Genomic DNA, 20,684 nt, shown 5'->3' on the forward strand with positions numbered 1-20,684 from the left:
AGACTTAGGACACTGTCTACTTCACCTGCCCCGAGTCACAAATGCAAAAATAAAGATGCGGAATTGAGAAATCTGGTTTCCACGAGTTCAGAACACGTTCCTTGGAATTCCCACAGTCCCCAGCTGAGCTTCCCGCTCCTTCCCGCTGCTTGGAGTTATGTCAGAAAATTTTAATTCCTATTTTAAATAAGTCTCAAAGACAAATAGCTTTCAAACTGATTCCGTGAAGAGGAAACGGAGTAAGAACCAGCGGGAAGATTTCAACTCCCGCAGACACAGACAGAGAAGGCTTCTGTGAGTTATGCCGAGTGCTGAAAGCACCCCGTCCCTGCCCTTCTCCACAGCCAGAGGAAGCTGTCAAAGGACATTCTCATCTCGCTTTCTTTTATAGAAAAAGAAATAAGCCAGCAATCATTATTTCGGCAGATGGATTTCTAAGAGTATCAGCAGATATATTAAAAAGCCTTGTCAAACCACGTGGTTGGGCTCTCATCTGATACATGGCCTCAAGTTTTTACTCATTCATGTGGTGTAAAACCTTTGTCCGAATCTTATAAGGCTGCAGAAAATTGCAGTTAAAGATGTGAAAGTTCTCTGTTCGTGACCTGCCTGAACAATGTTAAAAGTGAGACCTGCCATACAGAAAACTGATCCGATATTAAGATCACTGTACCAAGTTGGTTTAAAAGTGCTTCTTCATCAAAAAATCATGGAAGAATGAGGACTGTTCTTTATCTTTTAATACGAAATTTCAACAGTAATAATCAAGGGCTATTTGGTATATAGATTCAGATTTAGGTACTCATTTTTTTTAAAGTAAATTTTTAGAGAAATAATTAGATTATAACAGGTAGAAATACATAATGCACAGAAGGGGACTGGTATTTTAAGAGTGGTATTTGTGAAAATAATTTTCATAGAAATTAACTGTAACTCTATCTGAGTTGAAAACTAGAATGCAAAGAATGCTAGAAACTGTAACTGAACTATTTACAGTGGTTTTCATCAGCAAAATCATAATTACCCTGCAACTACAATCCTGCATTTGAATGTCTTTGGGAAAAATATAGAACTCCATATCTGCCTATTGATACAGGAAAAGATTCAACCAACTGAAACAAAGAAATGGAAGGTGCAAAATAACCTTGTAGTTTTGAAACATTTCTTTTCACCCGCTCACTGACAACCCAGAGCCGGGCACTTGGTTTCACTTTTAGTTTCTAACATCAGTGATTTCCTTTAAGGTAATGTGCTCACCAGATCTTACCAAAACAAGCTGTCTGACACACGCAGCTTAGTACAGTTAAGGTTTGGTTTCTACGTGGGAATCAGGAAGGAAGGAAGGAAGGGGGAGATGGACTTGGAGCACAGGCAGGAATGGTGCGCGGGACAAAATGTCACTGGCTTGCAGGGAGTCTGATATTGAAACTGGCAGCAAGACTTCCCGAAGGCTGAAGTCCGAGAATAGAGCTGAAGTTAGAACTTTGCATCCAGGCAGAAGAGGAAAGGAGGCACAAAAAGCCTTTATTACGGATGAAAAACGTGTTAGAGAGGTACATATGAAACCCATTCTGAAGGGGTCAGTTTTCTCAGTAGGGTCATCAAAATAGAAAGTTCGTAACGCTGCACTACCAGAGGATACTGTGTGTTTTCACACATTTGTTTGTATTACCTCCTCTACTTTAATGGACAAAAAGCGTTTTTTAAAAAATTACTGAAATCAAATGATTGACTACGTAAAAAGGCAAGATTTAAACTATGAAAAGCTTGAGGAGGAGGTAAGGATCTGAGAAGAGAGGACATTTCCTATTTAACTTCTGTGGTCATAGGCTAAAGAAATGCCTGTCTGTAGATGGCTAAGAGGTGTGTCACTTGGTTTATTAATCAATGAAAAACCAGTAATCCAACAAATAGTTAGGAGGAATATGATTTTACTCTTAAAGAACCCGAGGAATTTAGTTTTGAGAGACCCAGAGAAACACACATGGAAGAAACTAGCAAAAGTACAAAACAACTCTAACTGTTAAACTATATGATAGAGAGACAGAAATACAAAAGGAGTGAGTTCAAAAATTCTGCCTAGTAGACACCCACCAAGAGAGTAATCAATATCAAATAGATAAAGTCAAGTCGCACTTGCATGGTCCTTGCCTCATGGAGCATGACCTCTCATGTTGAAGCCATGGGTACTGAAGGACCCCAGGACTTTGGAGAGTTGTTGACGGGGACCAGGAAGCCTGCGGGGGAGGTGGCACTGGAGCTGGCCCTCAGAGGAGACATTCCAAGCAAAAATAGCGAATGACAGCATCTGGGGAAAGATGAGGTAGGGCAAACACAGGCTCTGGGTAGAGGAGTAATGGGGGCAGATGCTGGAAAGATGGGTTGCAGGCAGACTGCTCAAGGCTTTAAAAGCCAGCAAAAGCAGCAGCTTCGTTTAATTTGGTAGGTAGCAGAGAACCAGTGCTTGTTTCTGGGTGTAAGTGTCTTTAGAGGAGAATACCTAAATCGTGCCATTTTTTAAGTTCCGATTTTAAGAACCTATCTAATTTAGGGGCAAATGAGATTAAAGATAAGAAACCTAAAGCTTATAAACTTTCCCCAGTTTCTCAGGGACTTTCTACTAAATCACTGCTCATATCATTGTATTAACAGTTTCACACGCCAGGGCACTGGGTGAACTCCTGGTATCGCAGCGGATGAGGCAGCTTTCAGTACAGTGTAAGATGCAGCGGAATGAACTGCCCAGCACAGACATGCAATCCATCTCGACACAATGCACCACTCGCTCAGGCTGCTTTTTCATGGGTGAAAGTCACTGGGACTGGGGACTGGGAGCTGCAGGGTTCTTCCCAGATCTAAGCCATGTCACCTGCTCTCCAAGGCTTGCAGGGAGGGCTCCTTCCTGACTGCCACTCCCCCTCCACTCCAGTCCACCAGCTCTCACCCGTATCAATACCAGTAACACCTCCCACTTTCCAGAGGTGAGCAGTCTCTTAGCCCCCAGTCCTGAGAAGAGGCCTAGGGGGCCAGAGGAAGCCCCCGGCCATTACAGAGGAACCACCACATACCATTCATACCAACTGCGATACCCAAGACAATATTTTTTTATAATAAATTGCTTCTTGTATATTTCACAGGTTAATCCCAGAACATTTTGCTTTTCTAAGCACAATTCTAGTATGAGGAGGAACCCAAATTTGTATGAGGAATATGTAAGTATTTACTTCTGAGATTCAATCATATGACCACAGAAGTAGAAAAAAATTGAATTTAACTTTAATTTAAAAAAAAGCAGGAAAGGATTGTTTTTAAACACTGACTTTAAATACAATTATGTGTAATTTTAAAGCTGTCATACAAATTGTCACACGAATGTCATCTAAAAGAAGAGAAAAGTGGAGAAATGACCCTCCTTATGCAGCATGTTAACAGACACTGCAGGAAAGTGTGCTGTCATAAGTTCCACATTTCTATGCTTCTTATTGTCCAATAGTTTGGTCATAAAAGCTTATGAGTGTTAATACTTGGGTAAGAACAAACTCTTGCAAGGGAGGGGACAAAGAAAGAGGGGTAACTTGTAATCTGCCTGCATTACATAATGGTTACAGGGTGGAGGAAAACCAATCTGAGGAGTGTTAGTTTATTAAGAGCTGCCAAGCAATTCAATTAGTGTGTCCAGGTGTGTAATTCTAACATGACCAAACATTTCACAGTGACTTCTGACACTCCTTTTTTTTTTTTTTTTAAATAGTGTCTACATGTCTGATAAACTGTAAATTCAGGAAAAAATGAGTTAGAAAGAAAGATTTTCCTTTGAAGACCAGTAGAACTTGAAGATGCCTGGCTTGATCATCTTAGCTGTGTAGAAACTGCATGGCCTCCTAATGTTTCTACTGTTCAGAGCAGCGACCATCCACTAGTGTTAGAATGCCATCCGATGGTGACACAGGCCATGTGACACAGCTTCTGTCCAGGGCCCTTGTTCCACCTCTGCTTCAAGGTGAAGCTGAGGAAAAGGAACTTGAATGTTCCGGATACAAATGTATCAAGAACTTCAGCAAGTAAAGGAATGGGCCCTTCCTAGGTGCAGCCTGCATTGCCTTCTGTATACAGTTGTATCCTCAGATCCCAGCCCGCCTTCCGACACATGGCAGGAACTCAACTGACCACCTGCTGACTTCAGCAATACATAAAGCGATATGTAAGAGCATCAGCAAATATCTCAACAGTACCTTTACTCAAAATCTCTGGCTTTCTCTCCTCAGCTGGAATCTTATCCTAATTAAAAACCTAGGCTGGAGAGCATTTCAGTGAAACTCTATTTCATAAATATTTATTGGCCAGCCACTAAACTTGCATGGCTGCTTGGCCAGAAACCCAAGAAGCTTCTCTGGACCGAAATAATCTTCCTTTTCTTTGAATTCTACAGCGTTTATTACCTGAACCTTTACTGTCCCTCGTCAGCCGCCTTGAATCCTAATTTATGTGTCAGTCTTCTGCATGCATGGACGTGCATAAAACCCTGCACCTCCCCTCTGCAGCCACTCTGTTCCCACTGCAAAATTAACCATTTGATTACAATGGCTACGTGAGCCCAGCCGCGGCTGGGCTTGCATTTTCATTAGCTGTCTCTCTTAGCCGATTGGTGGGAAGCTCTTTAACACTGGGGATGGCGTCTAATCCCTCCTCCTACTGTGACTGCAAGCCATTGGCAGCTCTAGAATTTCTCTACAGAAAAGGTTTAGGAGCTGCCGCCTGGCTGCAGCGGGCAAACTGATACGGTACTAAGGGGACAGAACTGGACGGGAGATGGACGACTGTTCTTAAATGTTGCACTAGCCTGTCCCTTCGTACAAGACTAAGAGAACATCAATTTCTCCTATTAAAAGAGTTGGAGAAGTACTGACAGAGGCTCTTAGCACAGCTACAGCAATACAGGTTTACTGAACTGAATTAAATACGTGGAAAACAGATTCTTTGATGCATAAATCCTCTGGGGGACCAAGCTTGTCACAACATTATTCTAGAAGATGTTCTTTTGTCTCAAGAGCATAGGAATAGAGCAGATGAGGATGCTGAGTCTTCTCAGCCAAGCTTATTAAAACAAGCCTGGGTTCAACGCGAGGAAAGGGCCACATCTGGGGGATTCAAATGGAAGATGGCGCACATGTGTGCCTGTGTGAGTCTCTAAGGAGGCATGGCTCTGGTTACTGTTCTGCTGGCCAGGGGTTCTTCTGAGAGGACCGAATAGCTGCAGGCGGCAAAATTTCAGAGCCACTTCGTCTGGCTTGGAAGACAAGGGAGTTCAGAGCAGGAGAGGGGGCAAGGAGAGGGGGCAAGGAGAGCAGGCGGCAGGGTGGGGAGCCCCTCTCCCCACCCGCTCTCAGCAGGTGGGGGGGAGAAGAATCATGTTAAGACCAGGAGCAACTGCCTGTGTTTCTGTTAGTGTAAGACAGTTCTCGACGATGCGCCACCAGGTCACAGCATGTCATCAGTAGAATTACCAGACATGCCTTATTTCCTCAGTTAGTCATTTAAAGCGTGGGGATACGGACTTCTTTTCTAAGTCCTCTGTTCCTAGAGGGCTCCTGACAAATGGATACGGAAGAAATGAGCAGCACACACAGTGTGCCCTCCACCACATTCAGAGTGCACACACACACACATACACAGGAGTGCACAGGGCTATGATCCAAGGAGGCCCCAGTTCTAGCATCAGCTGTGAACACTTGGCTTTTCTGGCTTTTTATCCTCTTATATGAAACAGGAATAAAAAAAGTCCTATTTGTCTTCTGCCTACGGTTGTGGTAAGAATTAAAATAAACAATAGACTTTTAAAAAGCACGATGAAAATGGTTAAGAATGGCACATACAAGTTGACGCCTTAGGACATCATTTTGCCCCTGAAATTTAAAACCAGGAATTACGTGGCTGGTTGAAATAATCGGAGCTACAAAAATGAATAGGATTGACTGGGACTTTTTCAGATGTGAAATAGGAATCTCCAAAATGCACGCTTTCGATTCAAAGGGCAAAGAACTAGAGAGCAAAATGAGGTCCTTGGCCTCTCACTTACAGAGAAAGGGTATGACCACGTTCCGAAGATCCTCCAGTTTATCTGTCAAAAAACATTTGAGGGTTTCTCCAGTCCCTAAGTCTCTCCCCAGATAAACATATGAGATGCTTAAGTAATCACAAATTCATGTATAAAAGGAAATGACTATTTCCCTCCATTTCTACTCTTTCTGTTAAAGTCTTTAGATTTAATCTCAAGAGGAGAAAAGGAAAGGAAAAATGGCAATGTGAATACAGAATAATGTTTCCTAAGGAATATACCCATCACGTAAAGTAACTGACATCTTTAGGAAAATCAAATTAACTTACAGTATATTGGAACATACAGTTTTTTTTTTTCCCTGTTAAGATACTTGTTTACAGATCTTGCTGAATGATTTCAAAGTAAACACATCATCATCTGCTAAGCATCTTATCCTAAAGCAAGGACAAAATCAAGGAGAAGAGGCTCTAAAGGTCTTTGAAATTAGAATTGCAAATTACAAAACCCACCATGTCCTTGCGTTCCGGCCCTATGCTTCCCACACCCCTTCACGGAGATTTCTGGGGCCATGGAGTCAGGGCTACAGGCACAAAGCTAAGGAGTCAGTGCTGTGGATTCGAAGGTTCATTCCTTGGTCTAAGCCCCAGACTGTCATCGGCATCTCCTTCATCTCCTGGATCCACCCTGCGCTTCTTCTGATGACCTGCCCGTGGTACAACAGTTCTCATTTCTAGATTCACAACCATGGACCCATTGATGGTTTCTGAGCAGGAAAAGCCCAGCAGTCTTACTCACAGCAGACCAGAAGGAACAGAACCTGAACCCAAGGGGAAGTTGCATGATAAGGAGTTTATGAATTAGTGATGTACTTACCAAGAACCCTGGAGACTGCATTCATCTATGACATCTGGGAATCTTCCCAGATAAGAGAAAACAGAGATGAAAGTCTAGGATTTAATTAAGTGTACTTCTTTGTACAAATGCCTACAATTATTACATTTTGCGATTTTACTAAGAATTCTCAAAGGCAATCGTTATTCAAAATTTCTAGTAATATGTCATCAGTTTGCTTCACTCCTCTTAAGGCACTGCATTAAGTTCATTGTGATTACATGTTCCTTGATTTTTTTGGTTAGTGTGTATAGGTGGATATACATATATCCAGGTGATTTGTTTTCCCTAACTGTTTTACTTCCCTTAGTTTACGGTGTTCATCACTACCTAGGAGGGACTCCAGTAGAAACAGTTAAGACCAGAAAGAACGCATCTGTAGGTCTGTCCCTCTGGAAAATACCACACGGAGTTGCCCGACACCCGTGCAGTTAGAGACCTGAGCAGTTTACCACTGAAGACTGACTTTATGGAACTGAAAATATTTGCTGTGCTTCTCCCAAAGAAATGAGCAAGTCTCTGGTTTCCTGAGACTATCCCAGATGTATGCACAGTTGCTTCAAACAAGTAGAGTAAAAACAATTTTCACATACTCATATGATGAGATCATGAGGAAAAAACTCTCCATTTCTCTTAGAGAAAACAACATGTTTCATGCATTTAAGGGCTGTACCTAATAAAACACATTATCCTTCGCTGCTCACCCCACGTGACTCAAGAGGGAGGATTTCTGAGCTGTTTCCCAAACTGTGACCATTCTAAGTCATCCAGGCAGCACCCGCCCCCTCCCGCAGAATCTGAAGGTGTTTCTCCAGATGCCCTGTGTCGCCCCCATCTCTCCCTTGCAAGCTCAAAGCTCTTCCAGAACAGAACTTACCATGGTGTGCTCTCTGGTGCTTTACAGGACAGTGCCCTGCTGTCCGGAACTCTTAGAGGACAACGACTCCATCTTATTTATCCAGGTCCCCAGGGCCTGGTCCAAAGACGGGCTCAAAACGTGTGCGTCAAATAAAACGAAACTGATTATCAGCACTGAATACACGAATGAGACAGATGAAGATATGGTTGATTGCTTTCAGTATCAGTATGTATACGTGTGTGTGTATCAATACATATGTCATCCATCTAGGGAAAATTTATAGGGGCAGTTTGATAAATGAAGGTGAATGCATACACTTATCCCCACGATGCATGACATCTACTAGCATTACAAAATGCAGGAAACAAACAAACAAAAAAGTCCAGCAAAAACAAAAACACCAACTTACGCTATTTTTGGTAACAAAGTAACAAATAGATGTAAACACACCATTTAGAAGGAAAAACACTGTATTCCATACTGTGCTCAAAAAATAATCTCGCTTTCAACCCGCACTTAGTTGAGACAAGGAGTGTATTACCCACTGCAGCGGCTGAACTCGAGGCTGGACCTCCCCCAGACCCCTGCCCTTAGCCAGCTCACTTTTTGCCCCCTTGCTCTTTCATTATTTGGTTTGCTGAGACTCAGTAACTGATTTTAAAATTAACTTCAGCCAAATAAAGGGAGGGCAAAACTGTCAGCCAAAACCCCCAAAGCCCCACCTCTCTGCATAATACATCACAAATATAAATGTTCCATTATAATACAGTTCCATCTGCAACAACAGTAACACAATCCAAGATGACTTAGCTTTCTTAAGGCAAATAACAGCCTATGATTTTATAAAGCTAAGCAAGCTCTGGCACTAACAGACACTGACAGAATATCCTTACTTGGTTTCAGTTCAAGAGAGCCCAACAGGAGAAGGCGGACTAAATTTAGACTCTGCGCTGATTTCATCACTAACCTGTCCTCCCGACAGAGGTCCCTGCAGACAGAAGGAAGAAGGCACAGGGGACACCATACTGGGGGGTGGGGGGGGATCAACCTATTTAAGACGCACAGATTGCAGCTCAAAACGGCCACAAAGACTGCACTGCTGGGCTCAGAACCCCTGCGCTGCAGGTCCCCGGCACGGCTGACAGCCACACGTCTGTGAACCCTACGCTGTTACTGTAAAGTCCCGCCCCTTCCAGGACCCATCAAGGACTCGGAATTCTAAATGCGACTGCAGTACGACCAGCTGGATGCAGAAGCTTTCCTGGAAGAAGAAAACACCAAAAACCTGATCCAAGAAACAGCCTGAGACAATCTGGAGAAGCACAAAATGAAACTGAATCAAATCCTGATCATTTTTGTCTTTTTGTTTTTAATGCTAATCAAGAGGATACCTAAATTTTCCACTCTAAAAAATGGTTTAATTCAAACTAGATTTTATTCAAATACTAACACACTCAGGAAAATGACTGAGCAGTTAAGCAGGGCCGTGACAGTACAGGCAGAGCCGGCCTGACACGTGGACGGCATCTCAGCACCTGTAAGGAGTCGGGGGTTTGCTTGTCCCGAGGAGGGAGTGAGGAGGAGGAAGGGAACGTGGTGGAGAGAGGAAAGGGTGGTCTGCACTAGCCTTTGGAGGCGTGGGAGGGTCACTCGCCAGGTGCTCGCTGGCCCAGTGCTGGCAGTGACCCAGCAGTGGCCCCAACGGCTCTGTTGCTTACATCCCAGAATAGGGGAGAGGCCTGAGACACAGAAAAACAGGTGTCAGAAGAAAGTTTCAAAGGAAATTTGTACATTAGAGGAGGGGGTGAGTGGTGAAGAGGAAAAGGAAAGATGCGTCCCTTCCCCTCCCATCAAACTCCCCGCCTCATTTCTCCTCATCTCTCTCCAGACCGTCCACTAGCTTTTCATCATCTCCAATATGGTACCTCGAGTTGCTAAAGCTGATTTATAAGAGATTCTTAGCATCATGCTGCCCATTCTCTCTCTCTTGAATACCTTATAAAATGTCTAGTAAACTGGTTTGAGCTGGTACTAAAGTAAAACCATACTGTGTCACCCCACAAAAAGCCCTGCAAATTTTATAAAGCAGTTGAACCAAAACATAAAATATTTTTAAGCCAAACCAATCTGGTATTTCAGGTGGTTCAATTCCCCACCCCAACGTGGGAAATCCACAAACATTTTTCATTTTCAAATCAAATGTCGAGGAGCCGTACACCACCACACTGCTACCGGCAGTATTCACGTCCACCGACAGCCTGTTCCTCATTCACACAGCCCCGTTTTTCACTTGAACCTTACAGGCTGCTGTTCACAAGAAATGAATGTAAACGAAATATGCATATGATTACATGACCCAGATTCCATGTTCAAAGAAAATTTCATAAGGTTACATCCTTGGGATAAAATAATAGGAGAAAAGAGTGAGTCATTTTCATAGTTTTGCAACTTACTGCAATGTGTTTCCAAGTGTTAAACCTTCTCACTCCATCTCTCCTTTAAAAAGCTTTTAAAATGCTTAGATGGAAACACATAAGATGTTATATAAAAGCAGAAAATTCTGCAGAAAAAGGAACACAAATGTGAGGCAGTCTGTCAGCTCTTAATGAGCTACAGAAAAGCTGATGTGAGTTCGATGATCAGCTGGAGGGAGATCTTGTGGCTGGAAATCAAGAAAGAAAGAGAACATAATGCAAATGGGGGAAAAATACCACAGGGGCACTGCCAGGAATGGAACATAAACCTTTAGGCAAAACAGTAAGGAACAATTTTATTCAATGAGGGAAAAAAAAATCAGGTGACTATGTGAAGGTATTTTGTGTATGTATTTTCCACGGCATACTACTAAAATAAAATCACACGTAGAAAACTAAAGGAATTAAAATAAGGGGGAGGATATAGGTCAGTGGTAGAGCGCCTGCCTAGCATGCATGAGGTCCTGGGTTCAATTCCTAGTAGCTCCATTAAATAAATCAATAAATAAACCTAATTACCTCCTCCCCATTAAAAAAAACACTAAAAAATTTTTTTTAAATGAAAGTTGAAGAAAAAGATACCAGGCAAGAAACTGGACTGCCCATAAGTACAATGAGGATAAGCCACTTGGGTCCCCAATATCTGGTTTTGCTCTTACCCTCATAGCACTGTCCTAGCTGCCTTCAATGTCTTCAAGCACAAGGAAGGGTTTAAGTAAATAAATTCATAAATAAATAAAAAGATAGCACTTCCTGCTAAATGCCACTGCTGAAGACAAAAGTCACAGACTGAATTATGAATGAGGAAACTGTGCCAGATACATTTGGGACATCTTCGCTTCACTTTCAGTGGTCTGGGGTTTCTCTAAAAATGCACTGCAAGCTCTTGGTTTCAGGACATAAGCACTCGGGGTGCTTATTAGAAATGCAGATTTTAGTCTTCACACATCCAGAGATACTGATTTTGAAGGTCAAGGATCCCAAGATTCTGAATTTTTAAGCAGCTCCTCAGAAGACCATAAATGCATATGGTCTGTGGTTCACACTCCAAGGAAAACGACTGCCTGAAATAAAAGACCTGTTTCTCTACTACGGAGATTAACATTTTTTGTTTTTGAGCCAAAAAAACATATTTCAGAGCAGAAAGGAACCTTTAAATACACTTTATTCTTCTGAATCATCAACGTTGTAATCTTAGGTGGTAGCCAATGGGTAACTCTAACGGGAATTATCTGTTCGGTGGTGATAAAAACGGTTTCATCAAGCCACGTTGGACAGCAATGTAGCTACAGATGGCTGTAAAATGCTTTAAGGGGCCTGCACAAGAACCCTTCACAAGGGCTGCTTAAAACTGTGTTGAATTTTCCTTATGGGAAATCTGAAAGATCTGTAAAAAAATTATACATATATACATATATATATATAAACACACAAGCACTTATCACCACTGTATCTAAAAATTCTAATTTGCTTCTCACTTCATTTGTCAGCAAAAACACCCCAAGTGCATTACGCAGGAAGCTCTTCATGGGCCCCTTAAACACTTAAGACCCATGACTGGGCATTTATTTTCTCTATGGCTTTCTTCCTTACCTCCTTCCTTTCTCTGTCTCTTCTTTTTGATAACCAACAGCATGACCCTTATCCACACGTACATTCGCCCACCTTGTGGGAAAGATAGACATTGTTGTCTTTGCCCCAGAGGAGCTGCAAATTGATTTTCATCCCTCCCAATATGAGCGTTTCTGAGGGAAGAGTAAGGGTCAGGCCCTGCAGAGAAAAGGACCCACGATTACAATATAAGGTGGCATCTGCTACAAACAGCAAAGGGATTGCTAACAACAGAAAACTCTTTGATTTTTGTCTTCCTCCAGCAAACTAAACATAAAATATTAGGGAGCTCCAGAACGCATAGCAAGAACAGCACCATAAAATCTGAGTGGAGATTTGCGGCTGACAAAGATGCAGCAAGGGTTGATCCTGACAGTCACTGTCGGAGCAACACGCCAGCAACACAGACGTGGAGAAATCGCAGTCTAAGCTGGCTGTTCTCTGCGTGTACTGAACGGCAAAGAACTGGTCACTAGCATCCATTGCTGGCCTCACAGATCACAGGACTTATGTTCCAGCACAGAGAGGGTGGGTGAGGCAGTGCCTAGGTTCTGGCCAACCTCACCATCTTCCTCATGAGAAAATGATCACGGGGGCAAAGGTGCCACTGGCAGTCTGTCCACTAGTCTGTTCTGACCCAGTCCACACGTGGAGAAGGGAGGGTGTACTCAGAACTGGTGGGCGCTGGACTCCGGCATATCTGACAGTCACACATGGGGGCTTCCCAAATTCTGACGGCACGGCATAAACTCTTGCCCCACGTGACCCAGTGGGAAAGACAGGAGAACGTCCTGCTGCTGCCCCAACACCACCGCACCAGCCACAACTGATGACTCCTTTGTAGCCTATCATGTCTCATGGGACTTCACATGAGTACATCTCAGCAACATTTTCTAGTTTCTAATACCTAGTTCCTAATTCTAATTTCAGGTCAGAGCCAGAAGCAGAGAGGAAACCTCTTACCACCTAGTTCACAAGAAGAAAGGACTTCCAGTTCCCCGATAAATACTCTAACCTAAGAACAAACTACCCTACTAGTGATGTGTTCTTACAATAAGCCCCTACTTTATCACTGAAGTCAAAACAAATTTTTAAACCAGTTTAGTTCAATGTGGATTCCCTACAGACCTACTTTATACCAAGGAGGGGGCCTTCCGAGACATTCGACAAAGGATGAAACACAGTCCTGTCCTTAAGGACTCTGGGTACCTTCAGGGCAGTAAGAGCTGGACCTTCTGACTCAGCGTAGCAAACATTTTTCTGGAAGGATGGGCACAGCATTCCAGGAACACTGCAGAGCCTGGGAGATCTGGGGACCCCTTTGGAGGGGGTGACAACTGAGTTACATTTTTAAGTCTGAATGACATTTTACTGCAAATGGAAAGACTGAGAAAGACCTCAGCAAAGGGAGCATGAAAAAAAGCTATGGGGTGCAAAAGGGGAGTCTTTAGGGAACAAAGAGCATTTTGTGGGATTGAGGCACAGGGGAGAGCGATGTGGACGATGAAATTGAGGGGCTGGGTTGCAGCTAGAACAGAAGGGACTTTATCAGCCACACAGAAGCGTGAGTTTTATCCTGTGGGAAGCACAGTGTGGAGCCCTGAGGGGTTTTTAAGGAAGGGTGCTGCCAGACCCAAACTACATTTTAGGGGGAGATGTGTGGAGGCTGACAGGGGGCGACAGAGAGGCTGGAAGACCAGTCAGAAGGCATTTCAGGGCTTAAACAAGACCATTCATGACCCGTGTCGGAAAGGCTCCATGCTCTTAGATGGCCATCACTTCTCCCATGTGTTCTTTAGTTCTGAGTTTCCCCCTTTTAATTCTGTATCAATACTGATACCTATTTTTTCCTACCCAAAACACACCATCTGTGGTTCACAAAATCACATTCCACATGCTGGAGAGTCAACGTGTAGGTAAACGCTTAAAAGAATCTCTTACCTGAACAGAGCTGCTCCACTTTTGTGTAGTTTAAAGATACTATGTCATTAACCCATGCGATGATGTCATGTCTGCTCATAGTCTCTTGGGTTATCGAGGTAGAATACACGTTGACCGCCATTCCCCAACTAGAAAAACAAACAAACAAACAAGTTAATGAAACTACAAGGAAGAAATGCACTCAGAAATCTGCAAGACGTCTCTTCCAGGTCTGGATTTCTGGCAGAAGAACTCAAAGGCATGTCGAAGTCCTGCTCTGGCTAAGCCCTTTCCCTTCCCTTTTCCTCTACATATTTGCTGTAATATGGTTAAATCTCATATACTGTTCACATTGTATCATTTTCTCTCTCCCTCAACTTGACTCAAATATTTTTCAGGTCCTGAGATCTCACCTCTCCTGTAACTTAGTGTCTCACTTTTGTCCTTAAATCTACGTGTGGTATGAAAAAGTGATCAGGTCTCTAAACAGTACACACTGGAGAAGACTCTTCGTTTTACACACGATTTCTTAATACTTTTTACCACAAGTCCTTGCAGACGGCACCTCCCCTAGTCTGCTCATCTCTGGACCTGTAAACGGCAGCTCCACTGACTCCAGTGGCTCAGCTTAAAGACACCATCACCGTTCTTGCCTCCTCTCTTTTTCTTGCCGCATCCATTCCACCAGCTAATCCTACTGGCTTGACCGTCAAAGTATTTTCAGAGACCGCTATCCTGATCCAAACCTGTGTCAGCACCCCTGGGCATTTTGCAACAGTCTGTCTGTGGGTCTCCTGCTTGGCCCCCTGGCCCCCACCACCTACTCTCAGCACAGCAGCCACAATGATCCTATTGGCAGAAATCAGATCCTCTACTTCTTGGTTCAAAACCCTCCAATGGCAGCTCATCTGAGTGCAAGCCGGAGTTCTCACCGCGCTTCACAAGGCCTTATGTATCCTATCCTTCCAGACCTTCTCCCACCGCCCTCCCCGTCACTGCACTCCATCACCACCAGCCTCCTGCCTCCCTTGGAATCTTCAAGCCCACTCTCGCCACTGCTGTGACTTCAGCCAAGACCACCTCACCAAGGAGGCCTCCTCCTCATTATCTCCTTAATCCTTTTCTCTCCACAGACAGGACACACGCTCCATGGGGACAGGGATTTCGTTCGTTTTAGTCTCTGTATATTCCTGGTGCCCAGTCCAGTTCCAGACATAAAATAACAAAAATATAAAATGTTGACTGCAGGACTGTGCTTTTTTCCCCACAGAAGGGAAGCATGGCAGGAGGTGAGTTAGGAACATTGTTTACCAGCTTTAGAGAAAAGGAAATTCACTCTAGAGACAGGTTACATACACATTTCATTAGAAGAACAATCCTCGCAAATGCTAACCACTATATATAAAAATAGATTAAAGACAAAGTTCTTCTGTATAGCACAGGGAACTATATTCAATACCTTGTAATAACTTTTAATGAAAAAGAATATGAAAATGGATATACGTGTGTGTATATATATGCGTGACTGGGACATTACGCTGTACACCAGAAACTGACACACTGTAACTGACTATACTTCAATAAACCAAACAAAAAACAAACAAAAAAAGTTTCGTATAAATTTATGCACATGCATTACTCTCTAATAAATACAAATTAAAACAACAACAAAAAAGAAAAAAGGAAAAAACCTTCACCTAACAGTCTCCATTCCTCAAAGCTTTGGACAAAGCCTTGAAAAACAAAGTATCTGGATAATTTGGAAGTGCCACCTGACTGCATGAGTCTTCCCTTCACCTGTGAATGTTAAGATACTTCTGCCCATTTCATGACACCTACTGTTTTCCCCCAGCTTTTTGCTGGAGGGGCATACGCCGGCCACCAGTAACAGATAAGGTTTGTTTTGTTTAAAGCACTTTGATAGCTAATTGGTTTCCTTTTTTAATGAATAAAACCTTTTTAGGGCAGCTTTAGGTTCACAGCAAAATTGAGTGGAAACTACAGAGGCTTCCCATTTACACTCCTGCCCCCGCCCTGGAAACAGACAACCTCCCCACCATCCACATCCCCCACCAGCTGGTACGTTTGTTACAACCCATGAACCTGCATTGAGGCGTTATCATCACCCAAATGCCACAGTTTACATCAGGCTCACTCTTGGGGTTGTACATTCGTGGGCTGAGACCAACCTCCGATGACCTGTATCCACCACTGTAGTATCATACAGGAGAGTTTCACTGTCCGAAGAATCCTCTGTGCTCTCCTGATTTATCTTTCCCTTTTACCAGCTCCATAGTTTTACCTTTTCCAGAATGTCACATAGTTGGAACCCTACAGTACACAGCCCTTTCATACTGGCTTCTTTCAATTCATAATGTGCATTTAAGGTTCCTCTGTGTCTCTCTTTTTTTTTTTTTCTTTCTGCTTTTGTATATATATATTTTTTATTGAATACAGTTTACAATGTTGTGTCAATTTCTGGTGCACAGCACAATGCTTCAGTCATACATCAACATACATATATTTGTTTTCATATTCTTTTTCTCCGTAAGTTACTACAAAATACCATATGATATCACTTATTTGTGGAGTCTAAATAGAAAGACAAACGAACCTCCGTGTCTTTTTATGGCTTAATAACTCATTTCTTTTCAGCGCTGAATAATATTGCACTGTCTGAATGTACCACTCACCTACTGAAGGATATCTTGGTTGCTTCCAAGTTTTGGCAATTATAAAGAAAGCCACTATAAGTATCCAGGTGCAGGTTTTTGTAAGTTTTCACTTATTTGGGTAAAATACCAAAGAGCACAACTGACAAGGTCGTATGGGAAGAGTATGTTTAATTTTATAAGAAACTGTCAAACTGTCCTCCAAGGTGGCTGCACCATTTTGCATTCCCAATACACAGCAATGAATAGAAGTTCCTACTGCTCCATAAAAAATTTTTCATATTATTAATATTAAATAATATTTTATACTTAAACCTGGTTGAAACTTTGTGTTTTTACTAATTTTTTGCAACGTACCATACATAATTTTATATAAAATGTGTGTGCCTAAACTTTATATACATAAAAACTTTCATTCTGAAAGTTTTTTGATACATGCAAAAGGAGAACAGAGTAACAGACTAATTGTGTTTACTTCTTGGTTTCAACATTTATCTACACTCGGCCAATCTTGTTTCATTTATACTCCCATCAACACTCCTGTCCATCCACCAAGCCAGATTATTTTAATGTAAATGCTAAGCATCGTATCATCTCACCTGTAAGTATTTTAGCGTGTGTCTCTAAAAGACAAGGACATTAAAAAAGACAAGAAAACAAAACTGCAATAGCATCATCACACCTAACAGTAAAAATTTCTCAATATCGAACATGCACTGTAATTTTGTTTCAGTTTGAATCTGGATTGAAATAAGGTTCATACACTGTGATTCTTCAATGTGTACTTTCTTTTATCTATAGGTTTCGTCTCCATTTCTAATAGGTCCCTTGCATTTTAAAAAATTTGTTGAAGGAATGGGTTGCTTGTCTTGTAGAATTTCCACAATCTGGAATTTGCTCACTGCATCCCACTGGCATGTTTCAACATACTCTTCTGTCCCCTCTATTCCTATAAACTGGTAACAGGACCTGGAAGCTTGATCTGATTCAAGTTCTAATAGGGGAGAGGGGACAAGACTACTTTGTGCAGTGTCTGAACTTCCATCAGGAGACACGTACTATCTGACTGACTCCTTCTGTGATAGTGCTAGCCACTGACGGTATTTGCCTAGACCCAACAATCCTTTAGAGACTTCAAAGTGATATTCATTCTTGATTTATTAGCTAGAATAATTCCACAAGGAGATATTTCCCCTCTGAGATACTGATCATATAAGAAAAGCAGGATCGCTGCCCGATTCTTTCCCTTAATTTACCAGTTTTCAAAATGAGGTAAGCTCTCGAACAGTCTCCAAACATGACCAATGAGGTTTTTATTTTTAAAGTATAATTACGAACTCATGGATTCAAATATACTTGACATGTTTCAATCCAGTGCAATTTATATCTTTATTCAAACTGGCTTTGAGTTTTTTTGTTTGTTTGTTTTTTGTTTTTGTTTTTGGCTTTGAGTTATTTTGACAAGATCCTGGTGGTCCAGGACAACTTCCTTGCTTCCTGGTATGACAAAATGCGTCAGGCTTAACTTGTACACTTGCTACTTAGACCTAAAACCAGTCATTTCTCCAACGGTTCCTTACTCCTTTAGTAACAAATGGTATTTAGAGATAAAATAATATTTTTAAGCACAACTACATAAATGAAGACTGTGTTTATTTATAAATAAGTATGAAAATAAATACCTACCCATCCCCAGTCGCACTCTCATCTCTAAATTCTCTTCCCCTGAAGATCTGAAAAAATTCATGGAATTGGCATCCCAGATAATGTAACCAAAATTACTGCTTTTCCACGACATTATTAAAAGGCTTTTGATTTTGGGGTTAATAATGTCCACTGTTTTCTGTAGTCTATCGTTTATCAAACAAAAACTATCTGCTTTTAATTATGAGTTAAATGTTTTAATTAACTATGTAAATTACATAAAACGTCAGTAAAGACAGTTCAAAATTTACAACGTTTGGGATCACCTGATGTAATTTTCATACAGCAGCATACATTTTGGCAGTTCACATAATTTTCTGATGGCTTTGTCTTCAGACAGTATTTTCAGTGAAAAGCTTTTGCTTTCCCAGGCAGTGGATGGATGGAGGGTGGGGCACCGAGGCGCAGAATTCTGCCAAACGGCATCAAGCCAAATTGGGATAAAATTTTTGCTCCAGACGATTTAAAAACAAAACTAAATGCAAGTCAAGAGAGACACGATCAGATGTGTGTTTTATAGAAAGATAATCCAGATAAAAGCGAGTAAAGATGGTCTGTGGTTACATAATAGAAAGAAACGTACCACAGAAGGACAGGTAGGAGACTTATGGTAGCTTTTAAAAAATCCCTAAGAACAGGGAAGCAAGTCATTTGTTCCCGGTTCTGTCAATGAATCACACTCTCTTCTGGGTCTTTACTGATAACGTTCCCCAAAGGACAACAAAGCTTCCATACCTAGACCTTGGGCTCACAATGGCAAGGAAGGCATTATCTGCCTTCCAGGAGCTCATAAAGATAACCAGGTAAACAATGGAACAGCATCTGATTCTTTCCTTTAGAAAACCTCCAGTTAATGAGTTACCAGACTCACCACTCTTAACCTCTACCACACCCCCTTCTCCAGCCAGCACAACTGCCGTTCCCAGAAACCCCACAGGAGGAACCACCATGTGTTAAGGGACCTGTGGGAAAACCAGGCGACAGAACAGACCAAGAGTGAGGGTGAATGAGTCAAGGTCAGGGAGATTTTCTGACACGTTCTAAAATAAAACTCCTGCAACACATCAAATAGATTTCCATGCCTAACTCGGATTAACAGAAATGGAATCAACACAGTTAATTTCTATTTACCACCCATGCTCATTAGGGTATTCTTCTAATTTATCTTCCTCTAAATTTCACCACGATAACTTCTAAATTCATTCCACACTGTGGTGATCTTTCGCTCCCTTTAGCAGTTCCCCATCCAGATGTGCGACACCTTCAGATTTTATGAGGGAGAGCTCTGGGTCCAGATTCCTCCTCCGCAGAGAGGGAAGGGCTCTTCCCAACCTCCAGTAAGTCTGGTGGCAGCCCAGGTGGGAAAAGAATTCTATTTCTGCTCTGCCATCCACTCTTTTCTCCCCCGGTTCCTTCAGCTTCCACCTTCTCTACAGGTGCAACTTCAATACATTCAAGCCTAAATTATTCAGGTGACTCAACAGTTCGCAGAAGAAAATTTCTATTTTCCCAAATGTTAAAGTCGGGGCTGGTGGTGTCTCATTTACTAGTCTCAGCTCTTCTGTGGACAGCCTCTAAAATCCTAAGATTTCATTACAATTTCTTGGGTGTCAACCCTTAGGACAGTGTTAAGGTGCAAGTACTGGCCCCTGCTTATTCCTCAGAAACGTCGTGTGGCTAACAAAAGTGACTTTTCTATCATTTTAGAGTTAAAGTGATTTCGTGCTCCCATCTTGATTCTTGAAAAAAAAAAAAAACCCTGCGAGGGAAGCAGGGCAGGAATTGGATTCTTCCCTCACAAACGTGGATTCCTAGTCCTTTTGAAGGTATAAATTAAACCAATTCAAAATATTAATTTCTTAAAATTTACTGAGTAATTTCCAAAGACTCAGGCAAGCCAAATAAAGGGCTAAGAAAGGTAAAGTACCACCGAACGCTGCAGAATAGAAAACAGCTGCACTGTGCATAATGCGTTTTTAAAATCAATTAAATTGAAAATAAAGTGGGTTTGTTCTGTTTGGATCTTCGGCATGTCTTTTCCACAGACATAGCAGTTTATTCTTTGACGACCTGACATCTGGTCTCTGGGACAAGCATTTCTCTCTGTGCCATTCTTACATGTATTTTTAAAAAGGGCTCGGGGGAGGGTATAGCTCAGTGGTTAGAGTATGTGCCCAGCATGCACAAGGTCCTGGATTCCATCCCCAGTACCTCCGTTAATAAACAAATAAATAAATAAACCTAATTCCCCCCCTTCACCCCCGAAAAAGGAAGTCAAAGCACTGTCCTCTACTGTGTGGCTTCCACTCAGAACTTTAACCAGATTACTGTGTTTAAAAGCTGGTAAATCCAATAGTGCTAAAAGCAGTAGGTGAGAAAGGGACACTTCCCTAGCACGTCAGTCTCTGGATCACATATTTTAATACAGCATATAAATTTTATTTTAAAATGGATTTGCAGCCATGGCTCCTTCCTGAAAATAAACTGAAAATCAC

At 42.0% G+C, this 20,684-nt stretch overlaps 1 protein-coding gene across 3 annotated transcripts in view; it reads right to left on the reverse strand.

Annotated features, from left to right (window-relative positions):
• Positions 1-20,684, reverse strand: part of MAPRE2 (microtubule associated protein RP/EB family member 2) — a 138,600-nt gene that overhangs the window by 47,807 nt on the left and 70,109 nt on the right. For all 3 annotated transcript variants that reach the window (XM_031438965.2, XM_031438964.2, XM_031438963.2), the window contains one exon: positions 13,835-13,962. In XM_031438965.2, the coding sequence (XP_031294825.1) occupies positions 13,835-13,955 (121 nt within the window). In that variant the 5' untranslated portion in view covers positions 13,956-13,962. The remainder of the gene's footprint in view (positions 1-13,834; positions 13,963-20,684) is intronic.

The sequence above is a fragment of the Camelus dromedarius genome, chromosome 32, assembly GCF_036321535.1.
Source record: "Camelus dromedarius isolate mCamDro1 chromosome 32, mCamDro1.pat, whole genome shotgun sequence".
In the NCBI taxonomy this organism is placed as follows: domain Eukaryota; kingdom Metazoa; phylum Chordata; class Mammalia; order Artiodactyla; family Camelidae; genus Camelus; species Camelus dromedarius.